This window comes from Emiliania huxleyi, assembly GCF_000372725.1.
Source record: "Emiliania huxleyi CCMP1516 unplaced genomic scaffold EMIHUscaffold_478, whole genome shotgun sequence".
Taxonomy (NCBI): domain Eukaryota; phylum Haptophyta; order Isochrysidales; family Noelaerhabdaceae; genus Emiliania; species Emiliania huxleyi.
In genome coordinates, this window is record NW_005198407.1 from 29,597 (window position 1) to 55,906 (window position 26,310).

Below are 26,310 nucleotides of genomic sequence, written 5' to 3' on the forward strand. Positions count from 1 at the left end.
GGCCGACGCTGACATCAACAAAGCCCTGGAGGACGGCGCCACGCCGCTGTACGTCGCGTGCGAGAAGGGCCACCTCGAGTGCGCCCGGCTGCTGCGCGGCGCTGGCGCTGACATCAACCAAGCCGATGAGGAGGGCGCCACGCCGCTGTTCGCGGCGTGCCAGGAGGGCCGCCTCGAGTGCGTCCAGCTGCTGCGCGACGCTGGCGCTGACATCAACCAAGCGATGAACGGGTGCCAGAACAACCACCCCGAGATCGCCCGGCTGCTCCTCGAGGCTGGCGCGGCGATCAACCAAGCCAAGCAGAGCGGCGCCACGCCGCTGATCATGGCATGCTTCAACGGCCACGTTGAGAGCGCCCGGCTGCTTCTCGAGGCCGGCGCGGCGATCGACCAGGCCGATGAGCAAGGCGCCACGCCGCTGTTCGCGGCGTGCCAGGACGGCCACCTCGAGGTCGCCAAGCTCCTCTCCTCCTACGGCGCCTCCCGCGCCGCTACGCCCTTCGGCACGCCCGAGGAGGCCGCAAACAGCCAAGGCCACACCGACCTCGCCGCCTGGCTGGACGCCAGCCGCGGCTGGACGCCGCTCGCGCACCTTGAGACCCTCACCGCCGCCCGCGCCACCTCCCTTCTGCGCAGCGGCGCAAGCTTGCACGAGGGCGAGCCGACGCCGCTGCAGCGCGCCGCGGGCGGCGAGGGCGAGGCGGCGGCGCTGATCCGGCGGGCGGCGGCGCCGTGGTCGCCGGCAAGCCACTCGCTCTTCCCCGCGGCGGCTCGCGCGCGGGCGGCGCTCCTCGTTCTCTCGCTCTACGAGATCCACGAGCGGTACCACCTCGACTCGGCTGGAGCCACGAACGGCATCGCGGCGCTCGACTTTGGTCACTGCGTCTTGGGCTTCGCCATCACGCGCGAGACGGAGTAGGGGCGTTTCGCCACCCTCTCCCTTGGCACGCGCCAGGCGAGGCTAGGCGACGCGAGCCATGTGAGCCAGCGGCTGTGTGGGAGAGAAGAACGGATTCTCGTACATGGAGTGCGATGTAGTCGACTGTTGCGATCTCAATCTGTCCCTGGCCTTCGCGTCTCTCGAGTGAGCTTTTGGGATACTCGCCTCCGTTTTGCCGGCAAAACGTTGGGGCACGTCGACGGTCCGATCCCGCGTTTTGCTTCGTTGTTCGTGCGCGGTTCCGCCCGTCGCTCGGCGCCGCTCGGCCGCTGCGCCTGCGGTTGCCGCCGCATGCGCCGGCTCGTTCGCGTCGCTTGTGTTCACTCTTAACGTTTTTCGTGTGTCTCGGGTCTGTATGTGTCGCTAAAGCCGTAGCCGCCCGTAAAAAAAACTAAAAAGAAAAAGGAACGCCTCTCGTCAGGGGCGGGGAACCCGCAATTTGAGATGCTGAGGGCATTTTGAGTTGCAAAAAATCAATTTAGATTGCATTTTTCAATTCAGAATGCCGAGTTGACTTTTCGCATTTCAAGATGCACACCGCATTCCAAAGATGGTCCACGCATTCCAGGATGCGTCGACCATCCTGGAATGCGAACTGCATTCGTGAATGCGCTAGCATCTGGAGTTACCCCTTTGCATTCTAGGATGCTCCTTGCTATTTCAAGTTGCCTTCCTTAACCTGATATGCCCAGCATTTTGGCCAATGCCGCATGTCGGCGGGGCATCGGGTAGGCTGCGGCTCGGCCTGCGCCTCGGCAGTCGTTGCCGCTGCGCAGCTGGATATGGTGGCGCACGTGGCGTGGCCTGTCGTTTGCATGTTTTGCGGTGGCAGCCCATAACCGCACGAATTGTGCATGGCCCTCAGCAATCCGTGTTCGATCGGCAACGCCCGTGCCGCTGCTCTGTCTCGTTAGAATAGGCAATGAAAAACGGCGCCCGCTCTCGTCGCATGTGCGCCGGTTGACATATCATGTATGTGGCTCTTTTATGGATAACAAGGAGTCTCGTTTTCAACTTTTTCTTCTTGTATATGAGCCCGCAGCCCGCGGCTTCCTCGCGCGTTTCGCGCTCCTTAACGGTCTCTCTCTCGCCAGCCCTCAACTGTTCAGTAGAATTTGCTGCAACTGGGCAGATTCATGTGGTATCATGCTGTCCTCATCAGGTGTCTGTGCCGCAGCGTAGGCGAGACTCTAATCTCTATGCCTCGGCACCCCATCGAGGCAGCTCGCGAGGTGAAGCTTGCCAGCAAGGGTATTGTTGCCTACACCAGCAGGCAAGGGAGCACTATGGTGTGAGCCTGCCAGCACAGGTGCGCAAGCCAGATCAGTACAGTCGTACCGGGCAGCAATGAAGCGCGTTGGGTGCCCGCGCCGGATGCAGTGCTAACGCGGCAAAGCTTGGGCCGCATCAGCAGATGCGTGAGGCGGTGCGGAAACCGTTGTTTCAAGGCTACCTGGTAGGCTCACTCCTTCCCATCCCAGAGGTAGAGGGCAAGGAAGGTAGTCGAGCAGGAGGGCGCCCAGGCCGGAGCCGGTGCCGCCGCCGATGGCGTTGAAGGCGAAGAAGCCCTGCAGGCCGGTGCAGTTGTCGGCCAGCTTGCGGATGCGATCGAGGACCAGGTCGACGATCTCCTTGCCGACGGTGTAGTGGCCACGGGCGTAGTTGTTGGCCGCGTCCTCCTTGCCCGAGATGAGCTGCTCCGGGTGATAGAGCTGGCGGTACGTGCCCGTGCGAACCTCGTCTGTTGGGGGAGAGGAGGCGGAGGGGCTTCTCAGCTCAAGCCGCGCGGGTATGTTTTTGCTCTGTTTCCGCATAGCTGCCATCTGAATCCGATTAGCGCGCATTGGCGGGGGAGGGGCGGGACGCGCCGATGACGGTCGGCTCGAGGTCGATGAAGACGGTGCGCGGCACGTGCTTGCCCGAGCCAGTCTCGGAGAAGAAGGTGTTGAACGCATCGTCGCCGCCTCCAATGGTCTTGTCGGAGGGCATCTGGCCGTCGGGCTGGATTCCGTGCTCGAGGCAGAAGAGCTGCGCATTGGGGGTGTGGGGCAAGTTTGAGGGTTTGTGTGTTGCCCCAACTCGAGTACGGATGGCGCTACCTCCCAGCAGGCGTTGCCGGTCTGGACGCCGGCCTGGCCGAGGTGGATGGTGATGCACTCGCGCTGCGACACGAGGGCGCGCAGACGTGAGCCGCGGCGCGCAGGGCTGTGGCATGGCGCGCGGCGCTGAGAGGCGCGTGAGGGGCAGGCGGCGTCGCCGCAGCACTGGGGGCGCGGCGATCGGGCTGGCGGGCGGGTGGGGCGCGCGCGGGCGCGGCTGCGGCGCGCGCCATGGTTGGTTGTGTGGTTGGGGCGAACGGCTTGAACGAAGGTGTAACGGCAGGGCCCCGCCACAAGCAGCCTGGTTCCGAGCCGCTACAAGAGTGCCCGAATTCACTGTGAAGAGGGTATCGCGGTTACGTCATACGTGCCCTTCTTTCGCCTTTTACTAAAGAAGGCCGTGGCGCAACTGCCTAACGACCTCTTTCACTATTTTGCTACCTAAATTTGTCCATGAACTCCTCAATCGTCATAATTTCCAGCGACCAAATACTAATGGGGGCTTCGTCGTGTGCGGGCTTTTTCTCAGGCGTGGCCGACCAGGATCTAACCTCTTCTACCGAACGCGGCGGCAAGACGTGTCACATACCCCTGCTCGTGGAACTGCGTGAGCGGTCCCCGCGAACCCAACACAACGCGCGTATAATTTGACGCGCACATACCTCGAGCCCATGGGCATGGCATGCGCCGGTCCCTGCAGTGCTGTGCATTGGACTCAATCCGCGTGGCGCACGCAATCAGGACGCAGCAGCCATGTGCAAGAGCCGGCACAGACGCGGTGGCGGTCCACCAAGTCTTGTTAGGTGCGCGCGACCAGAGATCTTATAGAAGTTAGAACCACTCCCTCCCCGCTGTGTCGTGTGTGTGTGGTGTGGCAGCTCGGCGCCGTGATGCGTGAAGCGTGAACGTTCCTCTTTCGTCTACACGCTGCCGTACATGTATGCACAGTCCACACACAGTGACACACCCTCCAATATATACCAAGCACAAAAATACGCTCACCTCACCAAGGCGCGGGCTGCAATCCGTCGCCGTAGTTGGTGTGCACAAAGCTGCCCGTGTTGCTGAGCTCGAGAGCATCGATCGCCTCGACGATGCCTCGCACCGACGGCGTGACTGGCTTGGCGCCGACCTTCATCTTGTGCTCCGGCGACATGCCGCCGAAATGGGTCGCCACGAAGCCGGGCGAGATTGCGACCACGGCGATGCCTTGCGGTTTGAGGTCGTTGGCCAACGACTTGGACACCATGTTGACCGCGGCCTTGGATGTGCGGTACGCGTACATGCCGCCGCTGCTGTTGTCTGCGATCGAGCCTATCATCGACGAGATTACGACGAGCTTGCCTCCCGGCGCCGACAGCTGCGGCAGCAGCGCTTGCGTGACGCGCAGCACGCTCAGCGTGTTGAGCTCGAAGCCGCGGCGCATCGCGTCCATGCAGATGGTGTCGAGCTTCTGCTCGGCACGAGACGCAGCGAAGCCGCCCGCGTTGTGCACGATGCAGTCCAGCTTGACGCCTGCGAGCGCCGCCTTCAGCGTCTCGCCGACCGAGTCGCTGGTGACATCGACGCCCTGCACGAGGACGACATCTCCTGCCACCTGGCTGAGCTCATCGACGCCGCTGGCTGAGGCGGCGGGCGTGCGGCACGTGGCGTACACGCGGTCGCCTCGTGCGGCGAGCTGCCTCACAAGCTCGAGACCGAGGCCGGCAGAGCAGCCCGTGACGAGGTAGGTCTTCTTCGCCGGCTCCGCGCGCGGGAGGCTGAGCGCGGCGGAGGCGGCGGCGAGGCCGGCGCCGGCGCCGGCGAGCATCCAGCGACGCAGCATGTGTGGGCGGAGCGAAGACCTGCGGCTGTGCGAAGACCCGCGCTGTGGCTGTGCCCTGCAGAAAGAAAGAAAGAAAACACACCGGGAACTATGGGAGAACGGCACGCCGCCACCACACAGGGATTTTAAGGAGAGGAGGGTGTGATGCGCTAGCCGTCGCCCACCCTGGGGAGTCTGCCTCCTCGTATCTCTTTTCGCAGTCTCTCGCCGCTTCTCGCTGCAACCTTCAGAGAGAGATTTTTAGCAATACCTTTATGTGATGTTACAGGTGGGTTAAGAGGGAGATGTGCGCGAGCTGCGGGACCGCCGGGACGGCGGGCGGGTAATTGCGACACGCCGCCACTTTTGGCGACTTTTGGGACGCGCGTCGATCGGCCGAGATTCGGCATCGCGTTCCGAGTCGTGGGGGTAGAAGAATTCGAGTAGAAATCGAGTCAGCACATCCTTGTAGTACAGCGGACCGCCAGGCTCGCCGGCAGCATCCGCAGGGAGGCAGCATATGAGGCACCAGTTTTCTGGAGAGCTCAACAGCTGCGGCCGCGATGGCGGAGTCGGCCGCGGTTCGCCGCCAGTGGCTGCTGCGAGCATCGGGGCGGCGCGCATAGCCAGTACAGGCCACCAGAGAAGAAGAAGAGCGCCGCACAGACGGCAACGCGCGAGCAGCGGCCGGTCGTCATGCCAATGTCAACGTCTGAGCAGTCAGTCTACAGCACACACACACACATCGCCTTGCCGACGATGGGACCACTGACCAGACCAGAGGGTTCGGGCTCCTGGGTCGAACAGGGGATTCGTTGATTAAGAAGAGATTCTCCCATCTCCAATGAAAATTGCTGTGTGTGTAGACCGTCCTTTCTTTTTTTCCACACGTGCAATCCGCGGTCCCCCAAGAGCGCCTACATTGAAGTCATCATGAAGGAGTGCTGCGATTTCCTCGTCCCGCGAAAGAAGGAGGTCACGTACACACTTGACATCGAAAATCCGGCCTGGGTCCCGCTGGGGGTCGGTGAGCAAGCGCCATAGAGGAGCGCGATTTGCCGAACAAAACCCACCCTGCGCCTGCTGCGCTCGCCGCTTCCGCAGGCGGCATCATGACCTACGTCTGGTATGGCCTCCTTTCGATCCCGTTTCTCGGCAACCTTCTCAGTTCGATCTACACCTTCATCCTCAGCGTTTTTGGGCTCAAACCGAAGGAGGCCGTTGGCTCGAGCCCGCCGCTCGACTACACGCTGCCGCTCTACTTTTTCCCCCTCTCCGACCAAGCCCTCCTCCTGGGATTCCTTCCTCTTGGATGGCTCTGGATCGGCCTCATCAAGATCAGCTTCGGCGCCTTTGAGCCTATCTACTCGCTCATCCTCGGCCTCTGGTTTGGCGCGTGACGCTCCCCTCGCCCCGCCCACCAGCGTATCCGCCCCTTCCCCCCGACACCATGAACCCTCCCCTACGGCGCCCCCTCTACTCGTCTGTCTTCTCTCTAACGCGTCAGGCCTAAGCAAGGAACAAGGGATGACCGAGGCAGAGGAGCTTGCGGTGGCCGCCGCGCAGGCCAAGGCCCCGCTCGTGTGAGCCGCCCCGGTGGCCTCCCACCCCGCGTGAGTAGTGCCGGGCCGCTATGACTGAATCCTCTGCATGGAGTATGTTTGAGTTGACGGCTGCGGGGACAAGAGAAGGCGCGTGACGAGCTGTGTGGAGAGGCGCCGACCGAGTCAGAGAGAGGTGAGAGGGACAGGGAGCGAGCGGCAGAGCGGGGGGGCAGTCAAGGCACAGAGCGGGGCCGCGCCAAGCGAAACGTGCCTCGTTTGACAGCGTTAGGATTCGACGAGGCGTGGGCGAGTGAGCGTTGATATGTTGAGATCTATCTGGGCATGTCAGTGCCTCCATAAATAAACGGACACCTAAATGAACAGGTCCCCGCTAGTCGCCGACCACACCCACAAAGAACCCTTGCACAAAAAGACCGCAGGGCGGGGACCTGTTCCTTTTTACCCATCTCCTAGTAGAGGTGTCCGTTTTATTTATTTATTTACAGGTCCCCGCCCGTGCGATCTTTCGCTCTCCAAGCTGCATTCCCGCCTCGACGCCATATCCACCAAGTTCGCCAGGGCGAATGGGCGAGCGAGGACCGGCGCCCTCCCTGACAACGGCGTGTCGCTCGCTGATACGGCCGCGGAGCAGCTGGAGGCGGAGATGAAGGAGGCGCTCGCCCTCCACCACGCGCTAGTCAGGGAGGCGCTCACCAGCGTGGCGGGCGTTAACCGCTGCCAGCGCATCGCCGAGCGCATCACCGCGCTTGCCCACCTTCTGCTGAGCGCGCTGCTGCGGATCTTCCCTGATGTCACCGTCCTGTGCATGCTCGTTCGGCGTTCGCGCCCCTCCCTACCACCTCGCCATCCGATGGGCCCGCTGCGGGCGTGCACTCGGGCACTGGGTTATCTCTTTTTTTGTCTTTTTCGCTTCCTCGAGTCGACACACACATCAGGAAGTAACATGCGAGCCTGAGCAGGCTTGCTCCACCTCTAGCGATCTCGCCGGCCGGCGAGGCACGGACGAGACCGTGTGTGGGGTCTAGTGAGGTGTCTATGGACGCCCTCCTCACAGGCTAGCTGCCTACTGCTAGCCCCCATCTCGCACTCACGGGTGTTTGTAAAAGTGCTGCGCTTCTCAAAGCCGCCATCTCTCTCTCGATCTCGCCGAAGCTCTGTGGACTGTGCTTCCGGGCAATGGCCGTGCTCGCGCTCCACTGCTCGCTCCTCGCCTTCTCTTCCCCGATCGTGGCGCCGCCGCTGCCGCAGCTCGCCTGCTCGCGCCTCCGAGCTCCTCTCTGCGGGCCGTTTGCCGCTCCGCCGGCCGCGCCGAGTCCACCGCGTGTCACCATCTTTTCGCTCGAGACTTGTGACCCTTGCAAGGTGACTCCCAACGCCGGCGCGGCCAAATCACACTGCTGTTGGTCGCGCTGCGGACATCACACCGCTCGGACCGCAGCCGCGCTCCCACTACCGCCACCGCCGCCGCCGGCAGGCCGCAAAACGGCTCTTCGAGATGCTTGGGTGGGAGTACACCGAGATCTCCGTCACGCACCATCCCGAGCGGCTCGACGATGTGCGGCAGCTGGTGCCTCCCGGCGTCACGTCGATGCCGCAGGTGCCCGTCGTTGCCTCACGCCCCCACCCCTTCCCTGCTCCGCGCTCTCCTCGAACCGTGAGCGCGTCTGCTCGCAGATTTTCTTTGGGGACCACCACGTCGGAGGCGGCTCCGACCTCGCCGCCCTGATCATGGCCAACGAGCACCTCGCCCTGTACGAGGCGGCCGCGCCCTTCCAGACCCCACCACCGCCCTCTCTCTCTCTCTCTCTCTCTCTCTCTCTCTCTCTCTCTCGTTCCATGCCCGCATTTCTGTTTTAGGCGGCCGCGCCGTCCACCGACCCACGGAAGCGGCCTGTTCGCCATGAGGAGTGGAGCCGCGGCGCCGTCGTGCCGACCGGAGGAGCCGAGGCGGCGGCGGCGGCGGCGGCGATCCCACAGGTGCCGGCCGCACGCTCTTGCAGCGCACACGCGGTGGGGAGAGAAGGGGGTTCACCGTACGAGAGAAAGTCGGCCCATATCTCGCCATATCTCGCCATATCTCGCGCCTTGTACGAGAGGAAGCCGGCCCATATCTCCCCATATCTCGCCATATCTCGCGCCTTGGGTGGATGGGCTGACTATGCGCATGCACATGCACATGCACATGAGGAAGGTCGACTGGCGTGCCTCTTACCGCTCGCTCTACTGCCCCCTAGGTGCCGACCGTGCATCCGGTGCCAGCGCTGGCGAGGGGGGTCGCCGGCCACTTCTTGTGAGCATGCGACGTGCGCTCCATGGAGCGTGCTGGGTGGACGGGCGCCGAGAACGCGAGAAGAGGGGGAGATCTGAGTCGAGGTGTGTTCGCGCGAGATATTGTGTGCAGCTCCATGATTCACATCAGGTACGTGTTTTAAGAAAGCGGCTTCCCAGGCGCGTCAACCGTCAAGCAGCGAACTGCGTCGAGATAAAGTACAGTATGTGTTGCTCGCCGGCGCAGCTCGACAGACACGACACGCAGCACACACAGAGACAGACAGCCATTTCGCGCGCGCCCGCGCAGTGATACATATCGACAGCGGCGACCCAGCGACCCACGCCGCCTCGCCGCGCGCCCGCTACCTGATCACTCACGAGGGCGGCGAGATGGAGCTTCCCGCTGGCACGGCCTTGCGCAAGCTCAGCCCGTGCAGTCGTGACTTGCGCAGCGCCGCTCGAAGGCCGATCAGCAGCATCCCGAGCGCGCAGACCCCGCCGAGGACTGACCCAATCAGCACGGAAGGCGGCACGCGGCGGCGGCGGGGTGGCGGCGTCAGCTCCGGCGTGACGAGCACGCGGACGGCCAAAAAGGTGGACGCCGCCTCAAGGGAGGACAGCACCTCGGACAACCTGGTTTCGATGCGGGTCACAGCCTGGCAAGGAGGGGGCGTGAGGGGAGGGCGAGGGCGAGGGCGAGGGGCGAGGGGCGAGGGGCGAGGGGCGAGGCGCAAGGTGCGAGGGCGAGGGCAGAGGGCGAGCCTCGTCCGAGCCGGCCTCGAGCTGGATGCTGACGTTGGCGAGGGCGGTGTTCTCAAAGCCGCGACCGTCGGGCTCGAGCCGGCGGCGGGTCGCGGCGGCGGAGCACCACGCGTCGCACCGCGAGGCGCTGACCCCCGCCCTGGCGGCGACGGTGCGGCACGTGGCATCGAGGAAGGCGTCGCCACACGACTGAGGCGAGATGGCCGCCTGGAAGGTGATGAGCACGCAGGGCTGGCCCTCAATGGGGCATGAGCGTCGCGGAGAGGGTGACGAAGCCGGGCAGCCGTGCGTCACTGCGCCCATCATGCACTTGTACTTGGTGTCCGGCTGCTTCCCGTAGACACACAGTGCGCAGCCAGAGCTGCAGTCGGCAGCGTATGACCCCGCCGGCGGGACCTCCACGGGGTCGATGTACCAGCCCTCACACTCCTGGCGGTCCGTCTCGCTAAACCGGTCCGTCCCTTTCCATCCGATCTGGGCACCGCACCACTCGTGCCCAAGCTTTCCGGTGAGCCGCTCGCGGCCTAGCGCTGCAAAGCCCCCGGAGGCGCATGCCTCTGGCTCGCCGCTCGTGGCGATCGCGGGCCTAGAAGGCCCGCGCGCAGGGGGGTGGGACGTTGAGACCGGTCATGAATGAATGAATGAGTGCGCGACACGCATGTTGCGAGCAGCGTTGTTGATGTTTTGCGCATCGCCACAGACGGCGGCGCGAGAGAGCTGTTGCGAGTGGTGCTGGGCGAAGCCCCGGGCGCTGGCCGCTGCCGGAGGCTGTGCCGTAGTCGGTGCGGTCGACGGCGCTCGGGTTGCCGACCTCTTTGGCGAAGTTGAAGATGGTTCTCTTGGTTGGCGGCGCGCGCGGCGCGCGATGCCGCCCTGGCTTTCGAGATTTTGACGATTCCGTTCTTGACAAAAAGAGGGAGCAGAATCCAGAAAAGGCGGCAAAGGACTCGAAAATCTGGAAAAAAGAATTTTAGCACGCCAAAAAAAGAATTTCGAAAAGCGAGTCGCGCCGGACAGATCTCGAGCAAATGGAGCGAGAGGCAGCGTCCGACGACAAGTGAGTCCAGCAATTGTGAGCTAACTACATGTGAACGACACTGGACTTGCGCTCAAGCAAGGGGTCGCCATCATCGTCGGCGACGGCGACGCTCGAAAGCTCAGCGGACTTGGCGGGGCAGCAGAGTAGCGGGAGGACGAGCACCGCCGCAGAAAGCCACGCGTCGACGGCGAGGTACCAACCGCCCACCTGATGAAACACACTGGTCTCCTTATTCAACCCCAACACGGTCGGTCTGGCTACACAACACTCCAACTGCCCGCCTCGTGCGCGTGTATGGCGTCAGTGTCTTCGCCCAGCCACAAGTGGTGCACGCCTACCAAGTGACTTGATCCTCGATCACGCCCTCATCATCCATTGGTGAAATCGCCCACAGCCACAGTGTGGAGCAGACCCCGCTTGCCCTTGAACACGTACATGAAGGCCGCCATGTGCACGGCCCACACGCCGGCGAAGAGCCACCAAAAGGCGTGCAGCCCGCGCACGAGCGTGCAGAGCGGCGACTCCCGCGGCAAGGCCTAGCGTGTTGAGGTTCCCTCCCCTCATTCTCAGTCCAGTGCAGATAGCGGCGACTCGCGAGGCACACTCTGCAGACCGCGTGCACCGCCGATGAGGCGAGCATCATCACCGAGATCGCGCCCAGCTGCACGCCAAAGACCTGTCCGGCGGGGGTGACGTAGGGTAACAAGGTCAGCTTCTCCACGCACACACACAGTGGTGGCGCATAAGGGCAGGCAGTCCTCGCAACTCCACACACCCATACACGGCACACAAAGTGCGGCAGGCGTGTGGAACGAGGCCGGGCCCCTCCTCCCTCCAGTACCAAGAAAACGAGGGGCGCCTGGTGGAAGAGCATGGATGCCAATCGGCTGCATGTCGTGCAGGTGCGTATAGAGCAGCGTGCCCAGCGCCGCGAGCACCGCTGGGTCGTGTAGTTGCCGCGCCGCCGCAACGCGAGGCAGTGCGCCGTTGCACGCGCGGGCGGTGATCGGGTGCGCCGCCATCGAGGCGAAGAGGAGCGAGGCGAGCGCCCAGATGGTCGCGTGCACCTTGTTGTAAAAGGTGTGGAGCGGCAGCCGGAAGGCGACGTACGAGAACATCGCCAGCGTCGCAATCAGTCCGAGGCTCGCGTGCTGCACGCGGATGACCAGCGCGCCGCCGTCGCCGTGCAGAATGTAGTGCGACGCGCGGCATAGCCCAACTCCGGCCGCAATATGCCCCCAGTAGGAAGTGTCCACGTGCAGGCGCGACACTTGGTGCACGATTGATGCAAGGAGCAGCACGAGCCCGACCGTCATGCAGCCGCGCCTCGCGAAGAGGATGACAGGCAGCAGAATCGCCGACACCAGCAACACGTAGGTCGCACGGTACGCCTCGGACGAATCCTCGGTGAGCGCCCAGTTGCCAAACTCCATACCTCCAGGACGAAGGTCAGCACGGGGGAAGCGGAGAGCTTCTTCCACACGTGAGCGCTGTTCACGAAAACACAACCCCGCGCGCGCTCGCTGTTCAGCTAGCGCGAAGGTGTCTCAAAGTGGTCTCAAGTGTCTCGAAACGTGTCTCAAACTCGAATCGTCGATCGAATCATAATAATGTGTATTTCACACAAAATGGAGCTAGGCTAGGGTTGCGCAGCTATGAACAGGAGCGAGTTCGCGCTGCGCTAGGCTCAGACGGCGTGTTTCGCGCTGCGCTAGGCTCAGTACGGCGAGTTCGCGCTCTGCACCGCTACTCCGCTAGCGGCAGGCTCTCTTGCGGAGAATTTCTCTCTCGGCTGCGTTGGCTCGCCAAAGTCTTTGTTATCGATGGCGCTGGGTCCGCTGACTGGGGCGGGCGTGGGTGTGCGTGTTTTGTAGAGAAGCAAAAACGCACGTCGTCCGGGTTTTGTCGTGTGCGTCGAGCGTGCGGGCGGAGAGGCGAGGCTGAGCCTGTGGCGAGAGCTAAGACAGAGCAGTGCGAGAGTTACACACGACACACACGACACGACAGGGACACAGACACAGACACAGACACACACTGCGCTCCCCTCAGCGGGTAGGGAGACGCGAACCCGACGGAGTCCGGTGGTGGGGGCCCACGCAGCCAGCCCCTGCGTTGCAAAGGTTGGTGCTGAGCCGCCGCCGCCGCTCGCTCTCGAAAAGCGTCGCGCTGCTGCCCGTTCCCGGAGCGACGAGCGCGAGTTTGGTGGCCAGGGCCTTGCCTGAAGGGGGGCGGGGCAAGGGGGGAGAAGATGAGGACGTCACCGAGCGGGGGCTGCCGGGAAGGTGGTGGGCGGGGCGTGGATGCACCTTAAACGGGCGAGTAGCGGGAAGAGCGTCGATACTCCGGCGGAAGAGTGCTCCCCCGCCGCCCCCTGGGTCACCCCGAGTGACCTCGCAGCCCACGCCGTGAGGCGCTGCTGTCAGGGGACTGTTGGGGGCGCGCAAAGCCGCTCGGAAGAGACGGCCAGGAGCCAAGGAGCGGCCGGAGCGCGACGAAAGACCGAGGGGAAGTGGCCGCCGCATACAGCCTCCGGCGGGCCTCCGGCGGACGCCAGCGGCGTGGCGCTGCGCGCGACCGGCCCCTTCTCGGTGCGCTGCAGGACGCCCTCGCTCAAACGCGCACCTGCCGGGTCGGGGCGGTCACGGGACCGGCTGAAATTGCGGCCGCAGCTGCTTGGGGGGGTGAGGATGGCCGGGCTTGAACGGCTTCTCGCGAGGTACCCGCATCCCGACGCAGCAGCGATTTCGCACCCTCGAATTTTTCGGGAGCGCAGGCGGCGGCGGCGGCGCGCCGCGGCGAAATTTCTTTTTTTCGCGCTCGCGCCGGCGGAGCCAAAGGAGCTCCGCGGAGCCGCCAGGCGCCCGCCCCGGCGGTGAGCGACGCGCGCCAGGCGCCCGCCCCGGCGGTGAGCGACGCGCGCGTCGCTCACCGCCGAGGGCTCGGCGCGCCTCGTTGTAGATCGTGTCAACTCGCACGTCCGGTGTGTCTTCCGGCGCGAGGAGGGCGTTCCGGTGGCGCCGTCGGACGATGCCTGCAAGTGTCTCAAGCATAATAACGCGAGTCGGCGTCGCCCCAATGCGCCCCTCAGCCATTTGTCCTCTGCCAGTGGTCAGACGGAACCCGGTGATGCAGAGGCGGCGGTATTCGTGGACTAGCTGCTCCCTCCCCATGCCCCGTACCTCCTCTAGCACGGCTTCATCCAGGGTCGTGCTTTCCAGGACTGCGCGGAGTACCGCCTCGAGGGTCAGTGTGGTGTATGGACATTCGAGGGCGAGGTGGCGTGTCGTTTCGATTGCTCTCACGCCGCCCAGTAGGCCGCACAGGTCGCACAGCCCCCGTCGACGTGGCTTCTTACATCGTCGCGGTCCAACCGGTAGCGCATCAGTCAACACTGAGTACGCCGTGTCTGACGTCGGCCGTGATAGGGACCTGTCGTGGATAGAGCGGAAGATAGACCGCGCTATCTTTCGTTCATCAGAGGCTGTGCTCTCGCCATTCCCCTCTCCCCCCCCGTCGCCGTCGCCATCGTCACTGTCGCCCTCGCCGTCACTTGGCTCATCTCTGCCTCCGTCCCCACCTACGTCGCTGCCGTCGGAGGGGCCCAATGCGGCGGTAAAGGCGTCTAGGAGTGGGCCAGCGACTGCCTCCTGCGCTAGCCACTCATCCTCCTCCTCGGATGCGTCCCGCCATCGCACCTTGTACTCCGGCTCCCCTCGCTCGATGTTTGTGCGCTGCGCCAAGATGTACTCGATTTCCCACTCTCGGTTCGTGTCGTCTTGGATCGCGCGCCCTTCTCGTTCGGTATGAGCCAATAGATCATAGAAGCGCGTCGTGGCCGTTGCATCGTCCGGCGGGCGGGATGGGTCAAGGGTACGCATCGGTCGGTAGACCCGTGAGAGGTGTAGCGATGCGAGGTGCTTGACGGCCAGTTTCACCAGCGGCACCGCGGCGCGCACTCGCGTGGTAGGCGCGTACTGCACTGCCCACCTGGATGGGCTAGCCGCAATCTCCCATCCTTCGCTGGTCGTGGCGGCCCGCTGCATGAGGGCCGCCCTTATTACCGGTCCGCCGCACACCAACCTCTTGAGTTTCCGTGGCGCCCCCTTTTCTGCCCGGGCTCGGCGCGACTCCGGCCCCCACTCCTCGCGTGTGACGCTCGCAGAGGATTGTCCACCGTCCTCCCATACCTCCACTTCGCACCATCCGCCCGCGCCTCTTTCCCTCACCGTTGCGAGGCTCGGCGCTCCGGTCTCATCTTGTAATCGTGCTGGTGGTGATGAAGAATGAAAGTTCGCAGAACGTGTTATCTCCATCCTGCACCCCTTGGCCATGCACATGAGTCGCCTCGCTCTCCTCGCCATCCCGGCAGCCGTGGCCTTCTCGTCCACTCCGGAGTCAATGGTCACGGTCAAGGGAATCACCACGGATTGCGACGGTGCAAAGAGCGCAGCCCAGCCCGCGCCTCGGGTTGTCGTCTGCGCCTTCACATCTGTTGTACCCCGCGTCCCGCAGCCAGTGCTTCAACCTTCACCCCTCCAACCCTCAGGCAGCCAGTGCTTCAACCGTCTTCACCCCTCCATCCCGATGGCGGCGATGGCCGAGCCCGACCAGGTTATCCTGTTCGACACGCCACAGGCGCGCGCATCGCACTCTGATCGCCAGCTTCGCCGTTGCCGCCGCCTCCACTCGAAGCTGATCGCCACCCCCTGACCACAGGCCACCTCCGACTACAAGAACACCTCCTGCACCTCGTGCAACTTCGACTTTGAAAGGAACACCAAGCACATTCGCACGCTGCACCAGCTCGCGGGCCCAGTCGGCATCGCAGGTGCCGTCGCGGGCGACAAGATTGCCATCACGATCCTCGACATCGAAGCCAAGACGCAGGGGTGGAACCACGCCGCTCCCAACCTTGGCATGCTGTCCGACATGGTCACGGCGGGCACTTTCAACTGGTGGATGCCCAAGGGGCCCAACCCGGCCAAGCCTGATTGCTGGGTGAGCGAGCTGTTTCCCGACGTCGAGATCCCGTACAACCCCTTCCCCGGCATTGTCACCGTGCTACCCAACATGGAGATCGTACAGCGCGTGAAGGCACGCCTAAACTCCACCCCCTCTCCCGCGCGCACGAGTTCCTCTGTCAGAAGGTGCATGTTGTACTGTCCGCAGGAGCGCGAGATCACCGTCCTCGAGGCGGGCGGCACGGCGCAACCTGCCGGCTCGGGCACAATGGGTCTGACCGGCGACATGCCCTCGGAGCGACAGTCGCGATCTTCATCGAGACCCACCTTCCACATGCGCAGAGCTCCAAGTATGTGTGTTAGGCCTTTCCGTCGAGCGTGTGCGGCGAGGGCGGGTCCGACCCCGAGAACTGCCTGCGGACCATCGCTCCCGATGTCTACTACGGGAACGAAGACTCGCAGGCTTGCGCCTTGGCCCATGCAACCTTGTTAGCCTCGTCACCTCTAGCCCCAGCCTCGACCCCTCTCGTGCGTGCGCGCGCAGCGCATCACCGTTGGCAACACCCTCGTCATCGAGTGTTTCGTTGACGGCTGCGGCATCGGCATCGGTGATGTGCACGGCGCACAGGGCGATGGCGAGGTCTCGATCACCGCCATCGAGATGGAGGCCCTCGTCAAGGTGTGATCCGCCACGTCTCGCGGCCTCGATCTCTTTTTGCCAATCTAAACATACGCTCCCCACCAATCGCGCGCCTCCTGATGCCGCCGCGCACCGCAGGTCAAGGTCAAGCTCATCAAGCCGGACGACCCGATGTATCATCTGCCCTCTCCGACGACTCTCGGCGCGTCGCTCAACCCGCTGCACTCGTCGCCGTTCGTCTCGTTCCACGGCTTCGGCGACAAGCCGGAACCCATCCCCGATTTTGCCGGCGAGGCCAACTTTCCGTGGCCGATCCAGCAGCACATCACCTTTGGGGAGGTCATGAACAACATGACCTTTGTCGCTGACAACCTGCAGGTTCTCCCATGTCCACTCCCTCCGACAACGCCGCACCTATATCATTTCGCCTCTCCATGTCTCACGCACTCCCACGGCCCTTGCGCAGATGAGCGGGCGCAACGCACTGATCAAGTGCATCAAGTTCCTGCACGACGTCCTTGACTACTCGTTTAACCAGGGCCTCATCCTCGCGTCGGTCGCCGTCGACTTGCGCGTCGCCCAAGTCGTTGACAAGCCGCAGGCTTCGATGGAGGCCTACCTGCCGCTCGACATCTTCACGGGCGAGGCGAAAGCCAAGATGATGGCTGCCGTTGGCATGTAGCCACACATAAGAGAGCCGTCACAACGCTGCCTCGAAAGGGGAGCAACGGTGTGTTCTATTTTGTATCTTGCCGTGCTTCTGGCCCTGGATGCCTGTGCGCTTACTCTCCTCTACGGATTGTGTCTTTTGACCGTGTTGGATTGTGCGCACATTATCTGCCCTGTTTACACTTGAGTATCCTGTGGCTCGCGGTGTAGCGCTGTACTTTTGTCACTCTGACGCTGTAGAGTACCTATCTCCGCCCCCCAGCGCCGTGTCAGTGTCAGGGCGGGCCGGCAGACAGAGATCAGACTAGAGTACTAGTACTACGGAGGTACCTCTAGTAACTAGAGTTCGCGTGGGCCCACTCGCTTGCTTTTTTTTATTTCGCTCCAGTTGATCTTACAGGCAGTAGACACCGGAGGGCTATCGAAGCCTTTCCAACGTCCAGGGAGCTGGCGTGGGCCATGGCGTGGGCCCCCCGGGGGTCCCCCACCGCGTGTCGCGTCCCAAGAATGGTGTCTGACACCCTCGCCTGACATTGTTTTTGCTATGGGTGTGTTTTTACTATTGACAGTTGACTTTCACCCCACGGGGGGGGGGGGGGGGGGCGAAACACCGCCCGGCCACTGGTGCGCTGGGACTGGGGGCACCAGTGCGGCACGCAGACATACAGACACACAGACACGCAGACAAGACACACAGACACACACGCAAACATTCAAAGTGCAGCACCGGTCCAGTGGGTGGGTGAGTCTCGGTGAGCATGAACCTGCACCTCACTTTCTTTCTTTCTAGCTCGAGGGCGCGCCAGTTCCTGTTGTGGACCACCGTCGTGAAGCGCCGCTGCGCCTGGTGAGGAACTCGTTCTTGGACGTGAACTCGGGGAGGTCCAGCAGCTCCTTCTCCAAACAAAGAAGAGGCGACGGGAAGAGCCGGCAGACAGAGGATGCAGTGACGTGACCCCTCTCCCCTCACACACACACACACACACACACACACACACACACACACACACACACACACACACACACACACACACACACACACACACACACACACACACACACACACACACACACACACACACACACACACACACACACACACACACACACACACTACCGCGCACGCCACGCACACACACACACCCCACACACACCGCTCACCCACACGCACTGGGACTTGCACTTTTAATGCCGTGGGGCTCCTGTCGTCTAAGCACCACGGTGCTCGCGGATTCGACCATCCGCCTGACTACTACTCCGACGACGGCTTCTTCTTTGGTATTGCTAAAAGTCTCTCCTCTCTCTCTCTCTCTCTCTCTCTCTCTCTCTCTCTCTCTCTCTCCATCCATCCAAGGGAGGGAGCGATGGATGGACGTACACGGGAAAAGGTACTTTTTCTGCATCACGTTCGCCGCCTTCCGTTGGATCTCGCGGATCCCCTTCCCGAACCCGAAATGTATGTAGGAAGGTGAAGAACAGTCAGGCTCGGACTTGACACCATCTTCCTTGTCATCCATGGGAAAAGAATTCTTCTAATACAAGCCCCTCTCACAGCAGACTGGCACGAACTAGCACCACAAAAGGCACAGCAGACAACGGCCCCTTATGGGCCGTCGAAGAGGCCGTCAAACTCCTCGGGAAAAGAAATCCGTTCCCGCCGGGTTTGAACTGTGGCGTTCCGTCCTCTCTGTGTGGTGGCTGCCTTGCTGCCTCCCGCTGCCGCTGTGCCGCATGGCGCTTCCGTTGCCGCCTGCGTACCCGCCGCCGTTCGCGCCGCCGCCATACTCGCCACCGCCCTCTCCGCTCTCGCCTTTGCCGCTGGCGCCGCCGATGCCGTCCCTGCCGCCTCCCACGATTCCACCGTCCCTGCCGCCTCCGCCACCGCCGCCCACGCCCACCTCGCCCTCGCCGCCGCCTCCTTCCGCCTCGCCGTCGCCGCCGCCTTTGATCAAGGCGCAGATCGGCCCGGAGCCGGACGCCGTCCAGCTGCTCGGCCACCGCATCCCCGTCGCCTCCCTCGCCGCCGGCGCGCTGGGCGGTCTGGTAGCCGGCCTCGTGCTGCTGCTATTTGGCTGCGCCTGCGCCTGCCTCGCTCTTCGGCGCGGCCCCCGCGACGAGCTCGAGGAGGAGCCACCCGCCAGATCTTCCTCGTACCGAAGGTCGACAGTCCGCCACCTCGGCATCGATGTGCAGGGCGAGCCGCGAGCGGCGCAGCCGGGCATGGCGGGCTGGGAGCCGCGTGGGCGTCTGGCTCCGGGCATCGGCTCTCCCCCCCGCCCTCCCCCCAGCCTCAAGCACGCAGAGTCCGCACCTCTCGTCGGCTGGACCGTGTCTGGCCCAGTCATCGGCTCGCGCGCCGCCATGTCGCTCGAGGAGCGCTTCCCGGCGCCGTTGCGGCCGTTCCACCCCGGCACGCCCCCTCGGGCAGCGGGTCTCTCTCTCTCTCTCTCTCTGAGTACTGATTAATCAGTGACCAGCAATCAAATAGGCAAGCCCATCGGCCAGCGGGGCTTGCCACCAGTCGGGGAGGGGCCGGCAGGGCTCGGGGTTGCCGCCTCGCCGCCGCAGGTGCTCCCTCCTCCCTCGCTTGCTGCTATCCCTCGCTCCCTCCCTCCCCCCCATCCCTTCCTGCTCGGTCACCCCTCTCCCTCCTCTGCTCTAAAAACACCCTCCTCTCTCCCTCGCCCTCTCCCTGCCTCGCACACCTCCGACGCTCTGCGGCTCGCAGGCAGCCCAGCGGCGCTGGCTCAGGGCGAGCATGGGCGGCAGCCCGCCTCGGCCGCCGCTCACCTCCGCGGAGGACCGCGCCGCCGCGCTGTTCTCTCTGAGCGCCGCGAAGCACAGGGCGGCGCCGGCAGCAGCAGCACCGCCGACACAGATGCATGACCAGGCCGCGGACACCGCGGCGAGCACGGGGAAGCGGCGCCGCTGAGCAGGCCGCAATACGCCGCGGTTGTCGGTGTTGTTGGGTGGAGGCGATGGTGGCGGTGGCGGTGGCGGTGACGTGCACCTCTGCACCATTGTGCGCCCGGGGGGTCAGAGCGGATGCGTTGTAGGCCAGGGAGTACGGCCAGGGAGTACGGCCAGGGAGTACGGCCAGGGGAGTATGGCCAGGGAGTATGGCCAGGGAGTATGGCCAGGGGTCTACGGCCAAGGGGGTACGGCTAGGGAGTACGGCCAGGGGAGTACGGCCTGGGGAGTACGGCCAGGGGAGTACGGCCAGGGGAGTACGGCCAGGGGCTCTGGGCATGGGCATGGGCATGGGCATGGGCATGGGCATGGGCATGGGCATGTTAGTTCCTCCAGACTTGAAAGATAGATAGATAGACAGAAAAGCGGTGGGAGCTGGGAGATGGCAGATGGTTTGGCGCCGACGGACCGCCCTCTCCACCACCCTCGCCCAGGGATCTATCTACAACGCTGTCTCAAGGTCCGTCGTCCGACAGGTACCGGGCACCGCCTCGGTACAAAATGCGCCTGATCTACAGAAAAAACTGCGCGGCGCTACCACCCGATTGTGAATCCGGATGGGTCGTTTTTGCGCCCTACCCGCACGATCACATCTTCCCTATCCATCCATGAGCTCATCCCTGGCTCCCATCCCCACAGCCACTCGCCTGCGCGACAACGCGGCGCGCATGGCAGCGGACAGAGACCAGCGCCGCACCGCAGAGGAGCTCGAGCTCCTGAATGCCGACAGCGTCGACTTTCCCCAAAACATGAATCGGACGGCGATAGACGACCTCTGGGACAAGACTCCAATGTTTGACGAGGACGCGGAGATGCCATTCTTTGTGGACGAGGCGGCGGTGATCAAGCGGGTGGCGATCAAGCGGAAGACGGTGACGCCAAGGCCAGCGGTCGGCGCGGTCCCCGCGCCGCAGGCAGCGCCGCCGATCGGCATACAGAAAGCAGCGATGACACGCTCGCAGGTCTGGGGCGGCGTGATGGCGTCGTGGTCGCTGGTCTCGCCGCAGTTTCTGGTGGTAGCATTTGCCTTCTCCGCCGGCTGGATCGACGCGAACTCCAAGACGCGCTTCGGCACCTTTGGCTCGCTCATGACGGGCAATGTGATTGACATGTCGATGGCCATTGCGCGGGTGCGCAGCCTCGCTGCTCGCAGCCTCGCTGCTGGACTCCCCGCGGCGGCCTTTCGCCTCCTCGCCTCCTCGCATCTCTGCCTCTCGCCTCACCTCTGCCTCTTGCTCCCCCGCCTCAGCTCGACTGGAAGCATGCCTTCCTGTCTGGGTTCAACATCTTCGCCTTTCAGGTTGGCGTGGTCGCGGACCTGATCATCGCCAACCTCGCCGCTGCCAGGAGGCGCGTGCAGCAGCTCGGCGTCAGCTCGCCCGCGCCAATGCAGGACGTGGGGCTTCTGCAGCCGGAGGACTTTCAGTCGCACATGGGGCGGGGTGAGCGGCGTCCCCTGCTCGCAGCTAGCGCACCAATGAGACAGCGAGCCCGCACCACCCCCTAGCTTGCGCGAATCGCTAGTACTGGGCGTGGCGTTGAGGAAGCGTGGAGGGCCTGGCTGCCCCTCCCATGTCCCACGGCGCCGGGTGGTCTCTGCGAGACCGCCACCCCCCTGCTCCGGGGCCCCGTGCGAGCGGTACTCGCGCCGTGCATGGGCCACCACCTGGTGGCCAGCCCAGCGCCCCGCGCCACCCCTGCGCACAGGCTACTCGACCATCGTCATCTGCGGCTTCCTCGTCTGGCTCGTCTTCCTAGAAGCAGAATACGTGTTCATGTATCCCAACCAGCACTCGAGAGACACGCATTCCACTGTATTCGACTGTATTCCGCTGTGTTCACTGTCATCCTCTCCGTTGTGTCCATGCGGTGCTCTCAATACGCTGCACCATACCGCCTTCCCGCCCTCATGTTGGCGTACTCAGCACGTAGGCTCGAGCTGATCGCCCTCTTCGAGAACCGCGAGTACCCCTCCACCGATCGGCGCATCCTCGGCGCCTTTTGCGCCGCTGCGATGGGCGCGCAAAACGCGTGGACCACCCGCTCCTCCCTCAAGACCTCCACCGTCATCGTCGGCACCAACCTGCAGAAGATCGCCGAGATCCTGTACCTGCGCGTGCGGCGGAAGCTGGAGGGCTGCTGCTCGAGCTCCGTCCCCGAGCTGGGCAGGTGGGAGATATGGGGAGATATGGGGAGATATGGGGAGATATGGGAGGCTGCTCGAGCGCCGTCCCCGAGCTGGGCAGGCGGTTCCCGTCGATCAACAACTTTCTCCCCGAGAGGCAGGACACGGGGGAGAGGAAGGCGCCCCTGCTGCGCAGCCTGCCCTCCATCGTCAGAGAGGTGTGCCGCCCCACTCCCCTCCCGCGGCCCAAGGCGGACGCAGGGCAACCCCCCTCCCCCCCCCTCACCCTTGAGCCAGGCGGTCGCCAAGCACACCGACGTGCGGAACCAAGAGTCCGCCCTGCTCACTCGCCTCGCCTTTTGCTGCGTCGCGTACGCCGTGGGCGCCGTCGGCGGCGCCGAGGCGGCGCGCGTGTGCTGCATAGGTAGTGAAGCCACCGCCGACGAAGCGGCGTCCTCACGATGTCGATGGCCGCTATATCTACTGCATAGGGTCGCTCCTGCCGGCGGCGCTGCTCATCGGACTCGCGCTACAGCCGTGGAGATGACGAGAGCGATGGAGGGACCGCCAAAAGCGGGGCACTGTGATACGCCGCGCACAGGGGAAGGTATAGGCAAGCATTCGCTGCAGCCCTCCCGTTGAGGGTGGGGGTGGTCCGTCGGCGATACACATACATGCCGCCAGGATGGGCCGGAATGAAAAGGTAAAAGGAGCTCCATAGGAGCTCGCAGTTCCCCGCGCACGCCGCAGGCACTCACTCTCACGTCTGGGGGGGCGACCCCCCCATCTTTGTTTACCGAATGCGTCTCTGGATTAGAGTGCGTCTAGTAGGCCTCCTACTTAGACGCTCGCTGTCCTCGGTATGCTCGAGCATCCTAAGATGCGCGAGTCCATATTAGTTGCTCCGCGCATCCCGAATTGCTCGCGGCATCTCCGATTGGCGTTGCTGTCTCAAAAGACGCGCCGTGCATACTGTGAACAGCGCGTGTCTCAGAAGACGCGCGCATATTTTGAACAGCGCGTGTCTCAACAACTCAAGAAGTACACGCACGTTACAAAAGAAAACAACACTCTCGCGGTGTGGCGAGCGCTGCGCGGCGGGCCGTGCCCCCGGCTGTGCGCCGCGGCCGCCCCCGGCTGTGCGCCGCGGCCGCTGCACTACTACTCGCACACCCGCGGCCCGCCCACCCGAGCACTCGTGGGTGGGCGCCCTATAGCCTCTCCGCGCAACGTGCTGGGGCACGGACAGCGGCTCTCACGTCTGGCAGCGGCAGCAGGCCCACCGCTGCACCGACTCACACTGAACAGCACGCACAGGACAGTCACAGAACACTGCCCCTGACGCCACTCACGGCCACGGGCTACTCAGACTTAATCACAGGCACCTCGCTTAGCACTCCGTGCACGCGGCTGCCGGTTGCCGTTGCCAGCGCCGCTTCCTGCCCAGATCAAACACCTGCGACGAGGCGGAGGCGATGAGCGGCCCACGGTCGCCGTGAGAGCGCGTGGCGGGCGACGGCTCACCGATCGAGCGGAAGCGGTCGCGCTGCTCGAGAGTGGGGGCGGCGGCGAGGCGGGCAAGCCACCCGCAGATCCCCAGAAGGACGCCGTCGCGAGGTCGAGGGCGGGCGGCGGGGGCGGCGAGGGCGAGGCGCGAGGCGCGAGGCGGTGTTGGCGGCGGCGGTGGCGCGGGCGGCGGCGGTCACGGAACGGGGGCGAGAGGGTGACGGCGAGCAAGACACCCGCGCGCGCTGCGCGGTCGCCGTTCTGACTCACATGCCTGCGGACAGCGCCGACGGGTGGTGAGGAGGGCGGCGAGCCGGCGGGCACGGTGTGCGCGCGGTCGCCGCGCGCTGGTGGGCGACAGCTCACCGAGCGAGGAGCGAGGAGCAGGAGCAGAGCTCGGGATGCCCGGTCCCTCAAACGCCAAGTCAAGCAAGAAAAACGTCTGCCCAATGCTTTCTGGCGGTGAACTTCTTTTCTAGACCGCTAGGATTGAGAGCAGCCTCGCTCTCAATCCTAGAAGTCGAAGGATTGTGAGCAGCACTCCTCGCAATCGTAGCATCTCTGTGCGACTGTGAGCACCCACGCTCGCAATCCTAACAAAATCTCTCTCTCTCAATCCTACGTCTTCTTTCTTTCTAGGACTAAGAGCAGCTCCGCTCCCAAGGTGACTGGTGACGCCTACGACTACTACCAGCGCGCTCACAATCCGAGCAAAGTCTAGGATTGCGAGCAGTTGGCTCACAATCCTAGCAACATGCCTCCGGTTGCGAGCAGGAGCGCTCGCAATCCTAGAACTTTCGCCGATTGCGAGCGACACCGCCCACAGTCCTACGACTTCTAGGATTGCGAGCGGGTCCCCTCGCAATCGGTGCGATCACTGTTTGGATTGTGAGGAGACCCTCCCGGCGCGCTCACTCACAAGCGCTCGCGGCTGGAGCGATTGGGAGCGCCCTCTGTGCGACGCTAGCAATCCTTGGATCTTGGGTACGATTGTGAGCGCCGCCGCTCATAATCCTACAAGATGTAGGATTGCGAGCGCTACTGCTCGCAATCGGAGGCATGTTGCTAGGATTGTGAGCCAAGAGCTGCTCGCAATCCTAGACTTTGTTCGGATTGCGAGCGCGCTGGTAGTAGGCGTCACCAGTCACCTTGGGAGCGGAGCTGCTCTTAGTCCTAGAAGATGTAGGATTGCGAGCGTGGGTGCTCACAGTCGCACAGAGAATGCTCCGATTGTGAGAGGAGTGCTGCTCACAATCCTTCGACTTCTAGGATTGAGAGCGAGGCTGCTCTCAATCCTAGCGGTCTAGAAAAGAAGGTTCACCCTTTCTGGCCGACTCTCGGAAGTACGCTGTCTTCCGTGTCTAGGCGCACGCCCACGCCCTCAGCCTCGAACTGGCCCCGCTACCTGCCGCGCAAACTGGTTGGTGGGGGGGAGGCGGCTTTGTCGTTTTAGTTAGCACTGCTGCTGCAGGTCGCCGTCGGATCGTCGTAAGCAGTGGCCAGTGCATGCAACTTTGCGTGCGCCCAGAGCTCGTGGCGCGAGCAGATGCATGCGCGGTGCTGAGAACCTGGTTCTCCAGGAGGGGCAGGCCGCGAGGAGAGACCTCACGCGAGCACTCAAGGCAGGGCCCCCAGGGGAGGGTGCCGAGAGATCACACCGCCTTTTCGTGCTCCCTGGTGGATAGCCTGGTCCCCCCTCGGTGCCCGGTGCACCCGACACACGGTGTCTCCTGAGACGCTTCCCTGTCCAAGTATAGTAAAATGTGATCTAGTATGCAAGTGCCATCTCAGAACAGCTGTGCATCTATAGATGCTTGTGGCGTCGTCTAAGATGGAACGCGCAACAAAAGACACGGCGCGGCCATCTCCAGGACAGCCGTCGCATCCTAGAATGCCCTGTGTACCCGAGACACATGGTATCTTTGAGATGAAAAGTGCGTCCTAGAATGCGTTTTTGCATTCTAGGATGCATCGGTAAACAAAGATGGGGGGGTCCCCCCCCCAGACGTCACAGGTGCACGAGGCAGTCCGGTCTCCTCTCGTCCGAGACTCCTCTCTCCTGGGCCAGAGTCTCCAGTGTACCAGAGCCAGACCCCTGGAATATGTGTGTCGTGGCATTTTGTTACAATCTCCCCCATCGCCCTCCCTTGGGGGGATGTTCCCCCCCCCCCCCCCCCCACCCCGCGAAAACATGCGCACTCTCCCAATCCAAACAGCGGTTCCGGACCCCCAGACAGCAAGCAGCACGAGCCACGAAAAAGGTCGGAGCCGAGGCAAAGACTCTCACCGCGGCTCCGGCCTACTCCGTCTCGCGCGCGATGGCGAAGCCCAAGACGCAGTGGCCAAAGTCGAGCGCCGCGATGCCGTTCGTGGCTCCTGCCGAGTCGAGGTGGTACCGCTCGTGGATCTCGTAGATCGAGAGGACGAGGAGCGCCGCCCGCGCGCGGGCCGCCGCGGGGAAGAGCGAGTGGCTTGCCGGCGACCACGGCGCCGCCGCCCGCCGGACCAGCGCCGCCGCCTCGCCCTCGCCGCCCGCGGCGCGCCGCAGCGGCGTCGGCTCGCCCTCGTGCAGGCTTGCGCCGCTGCGCAGGAGGGAGGTGGCGCGGGCGGCGGTGAGGGTCTCAAGGTGCGCGAGCGGCGTCCAGCCGCGGCTGGCGACCAGCCAGGCGGCGAGGTCGGTGTGGCCTTGGCTGTTTGCGGCCTCCTCGGGCGTGCCGAAGGGCGTAGCGGCGCGGGAGGCGCCGTAGGAGGAGAGGAGCTTGGCGACCTCAAGGTGGCCCTGGTAGCACGCAGCGAACAGCGGTGTGGCGCCTTGCTCATCGGCCTGGTCGATCGCCGCGCCAGCCTCGAGGAGCAGCCGGGCGATCTCGACGTGACCCTGCTGGCTCGCAATGAACAGCGGCGTGCAACCATCGTTCGCCGCTTGGTTGATATCCTTGATTTACTTGGACCTGACTTG

General features: G+C 63.9%; 9 protein-coding genes across 9 annotated transcripts; 5 read left to right on the forward strand and 4 right to left on the reverse strand.

Moving 5' to 3' along the window:
* Positions 1-263: 263 nt before the first annotated feature.
* On the forward strand, positions 264-946 carry EMIHUDRAFT_370659 (hypothetical protein; the record flags this gene model as incomplete). Its single annotated transcript, XM_005767848.1, has 1 exon — positions 264-946. A coding segment is annotated over one exon (621 nt), but the record flags the coding sequence as incomplete, so codon positions are not given.
* Positions 947-2,322: 1,376 nt separating this feature from the next.
* On the reverse strand, positions 2,323-3,105 carry EMIHUDRAFT_76239 (alpha-tubulin; the record flags this gene model as incomplete). Its single annotated transcript, XM_005767849.1, has 3 exons — positions 2,323-2,707; positions 2,805-2,968; positions 3,040-3,105. Coding segments are annotated over 3 exons (615 nt in total), but the record flags the coding sequence as incomplete, so codon positions are not given.
* A 937-nt stretch (positions 3,106-4,042) lies between these two features.
* On the reverse strand, positions 4,043-5,346 carry EMIHUDRAFT_245827 (hypothetical protein; the record flags this gene model as incomplete). Its single annotated transcript, XM_005767850.1, has 2 exons — positions 4,043-4,783; positions 5,326-5,346. 2 exons carry the CDS (start codon positions 5,344-5,346, stop codon positions 4,043-4,045), a joined length of 762 nt encoding a protein of 253 aa, XP_005767907.1.
* A 430-nt stretch (positions 5,347-5,776) lies between these two features.
* On the forward strand, positions 5,777-6,243 carry EMIHUDRAFT_245828 (hypothetical protein; the record flags this gene model as incomplete). Its single annotated transcript, XM_005767851.1, has 2 exons — positions 5,777-5,870; positions 5,948-6,243. The coding sequence occupies 2 exons, from the start codon at positions 5,777-5,779 to the stop codon at positions 6,241-6,243; spliced, it is 390 nt and encodes a 129-aa protein (XP_005767908.1).
* Positions 6,244-7,568: 1,325 nt separating this feature from the next.
* Positions 7,569-8,853, forward strand: EMIHUDRAFT_459318 (hypothetical protein). The gene is made up of 5 exons (XM_005767852.1): positions 7,569-7,770; positions 7,883-8,005; positions 8,083-8,166; positions 8,266-8,385; positions 8,643-8,853. The coding sequence occupies exons 1-5, from the start codon at positions 7,585-7,587 to the stop codon at positions 8,700-8,702; spliced, it is 573 nt and encodes a 190-aa protein (XP_005767909.1). The 5' UTR covers positions 7,569-7,584; the 3' UTR covers positions 8,703-8,853.
* Positions 8,854-9,053: 200 nt separating this feature from the next.
* EMIHUDRAFT_459319 (hypothetical protein) lies at positions 9,054-13,206 on the reverse strand (the record flags this gene model as incomplete). Its single annotated transcript, XM_005767853.1, has 11 exons — positions 9,054-9,284; positions 9,475-10,027; positions 10,140-10,277; positions 10,545-10,687; positions 10,744-10,814; positions 10,893-11,016; positions 11,094-11,156; positions 11,419-11,915; positions 12,549-12,698; positions 12,974-13,085; positions 13,201-13,206. 11 exons carry the CDS (start codon positions 13,204-13,206, stop codon positions 9,054-9,056), a joined length of 2,088 nt encoding a protein of 695 aa, XP_005767910.1.
* Positions 13,207-14,815: 1,609 nt separating this feature from the next.
* On the forward strand, positions 14,816-16,763 carry EMIHUDRAFT_245832 (hypothetical protein; the record flags this gene model as incomplete). Its single annotated transcript, XM_005767854.1, has 8 exons — positions 14,816-14,915; positions 15,027-15,091; positions 15,197-15,568; positions 15,650-15,744; positions 15,819-15,876; positions 15,986-16,120; positions 16,220-16,459; positions 16,548-16,763. 8 exons carry the CDS (start codon positions 14,816-14,818, stop codon positions 16,761-16,763), a joined length of 1,281 nt encoding a protein of 426 aa, XP_005767911.1.
* Positions 16,764-21,725: 4,962 nt separating this feature from the next.
* EMIHUDRAFT_445585 (hypothetical protein) lies at positions 21,726-25,490 on the forward strand. Its single transcript, XM_005767855.1, has 5 exons — positions 21,726-21,889; positions 21,967-22,063; positions 22,143-22,269; positions 22,337-22,607; positions 25,364-25,490. The coding sequence occupies exons 1-4, from the start codon at positions 21,735-21,737 to the stop codon at positions 22,390-22,392; spliced, it is 435 nt and encodes a 144-aa protein (XP_005767912.1). The 5' UTR covers positions 21,726-21,734; the 3' UTR covers positions 22,393-22,607; positions 25,364-25,490.
* Positions 25,491-25,539: 49 nt separating this feature from the next.
* Positions 25,540-26,220, reverse strand: EMIHUDRAFT_370661 (hypothetical protein; the record flags this gene model as incomplete). The annotated part of the gene is made up of 1 exon (XM_005767856.1): positions 25,540-26,220. A coding segment is annotated over one exon (570 nt), but the record flags the coding sequence as incomplete, so codon positions are not given.
* Between the last annotated feature and the right edge of the window lie 90 nt (positions 26,221-26,310).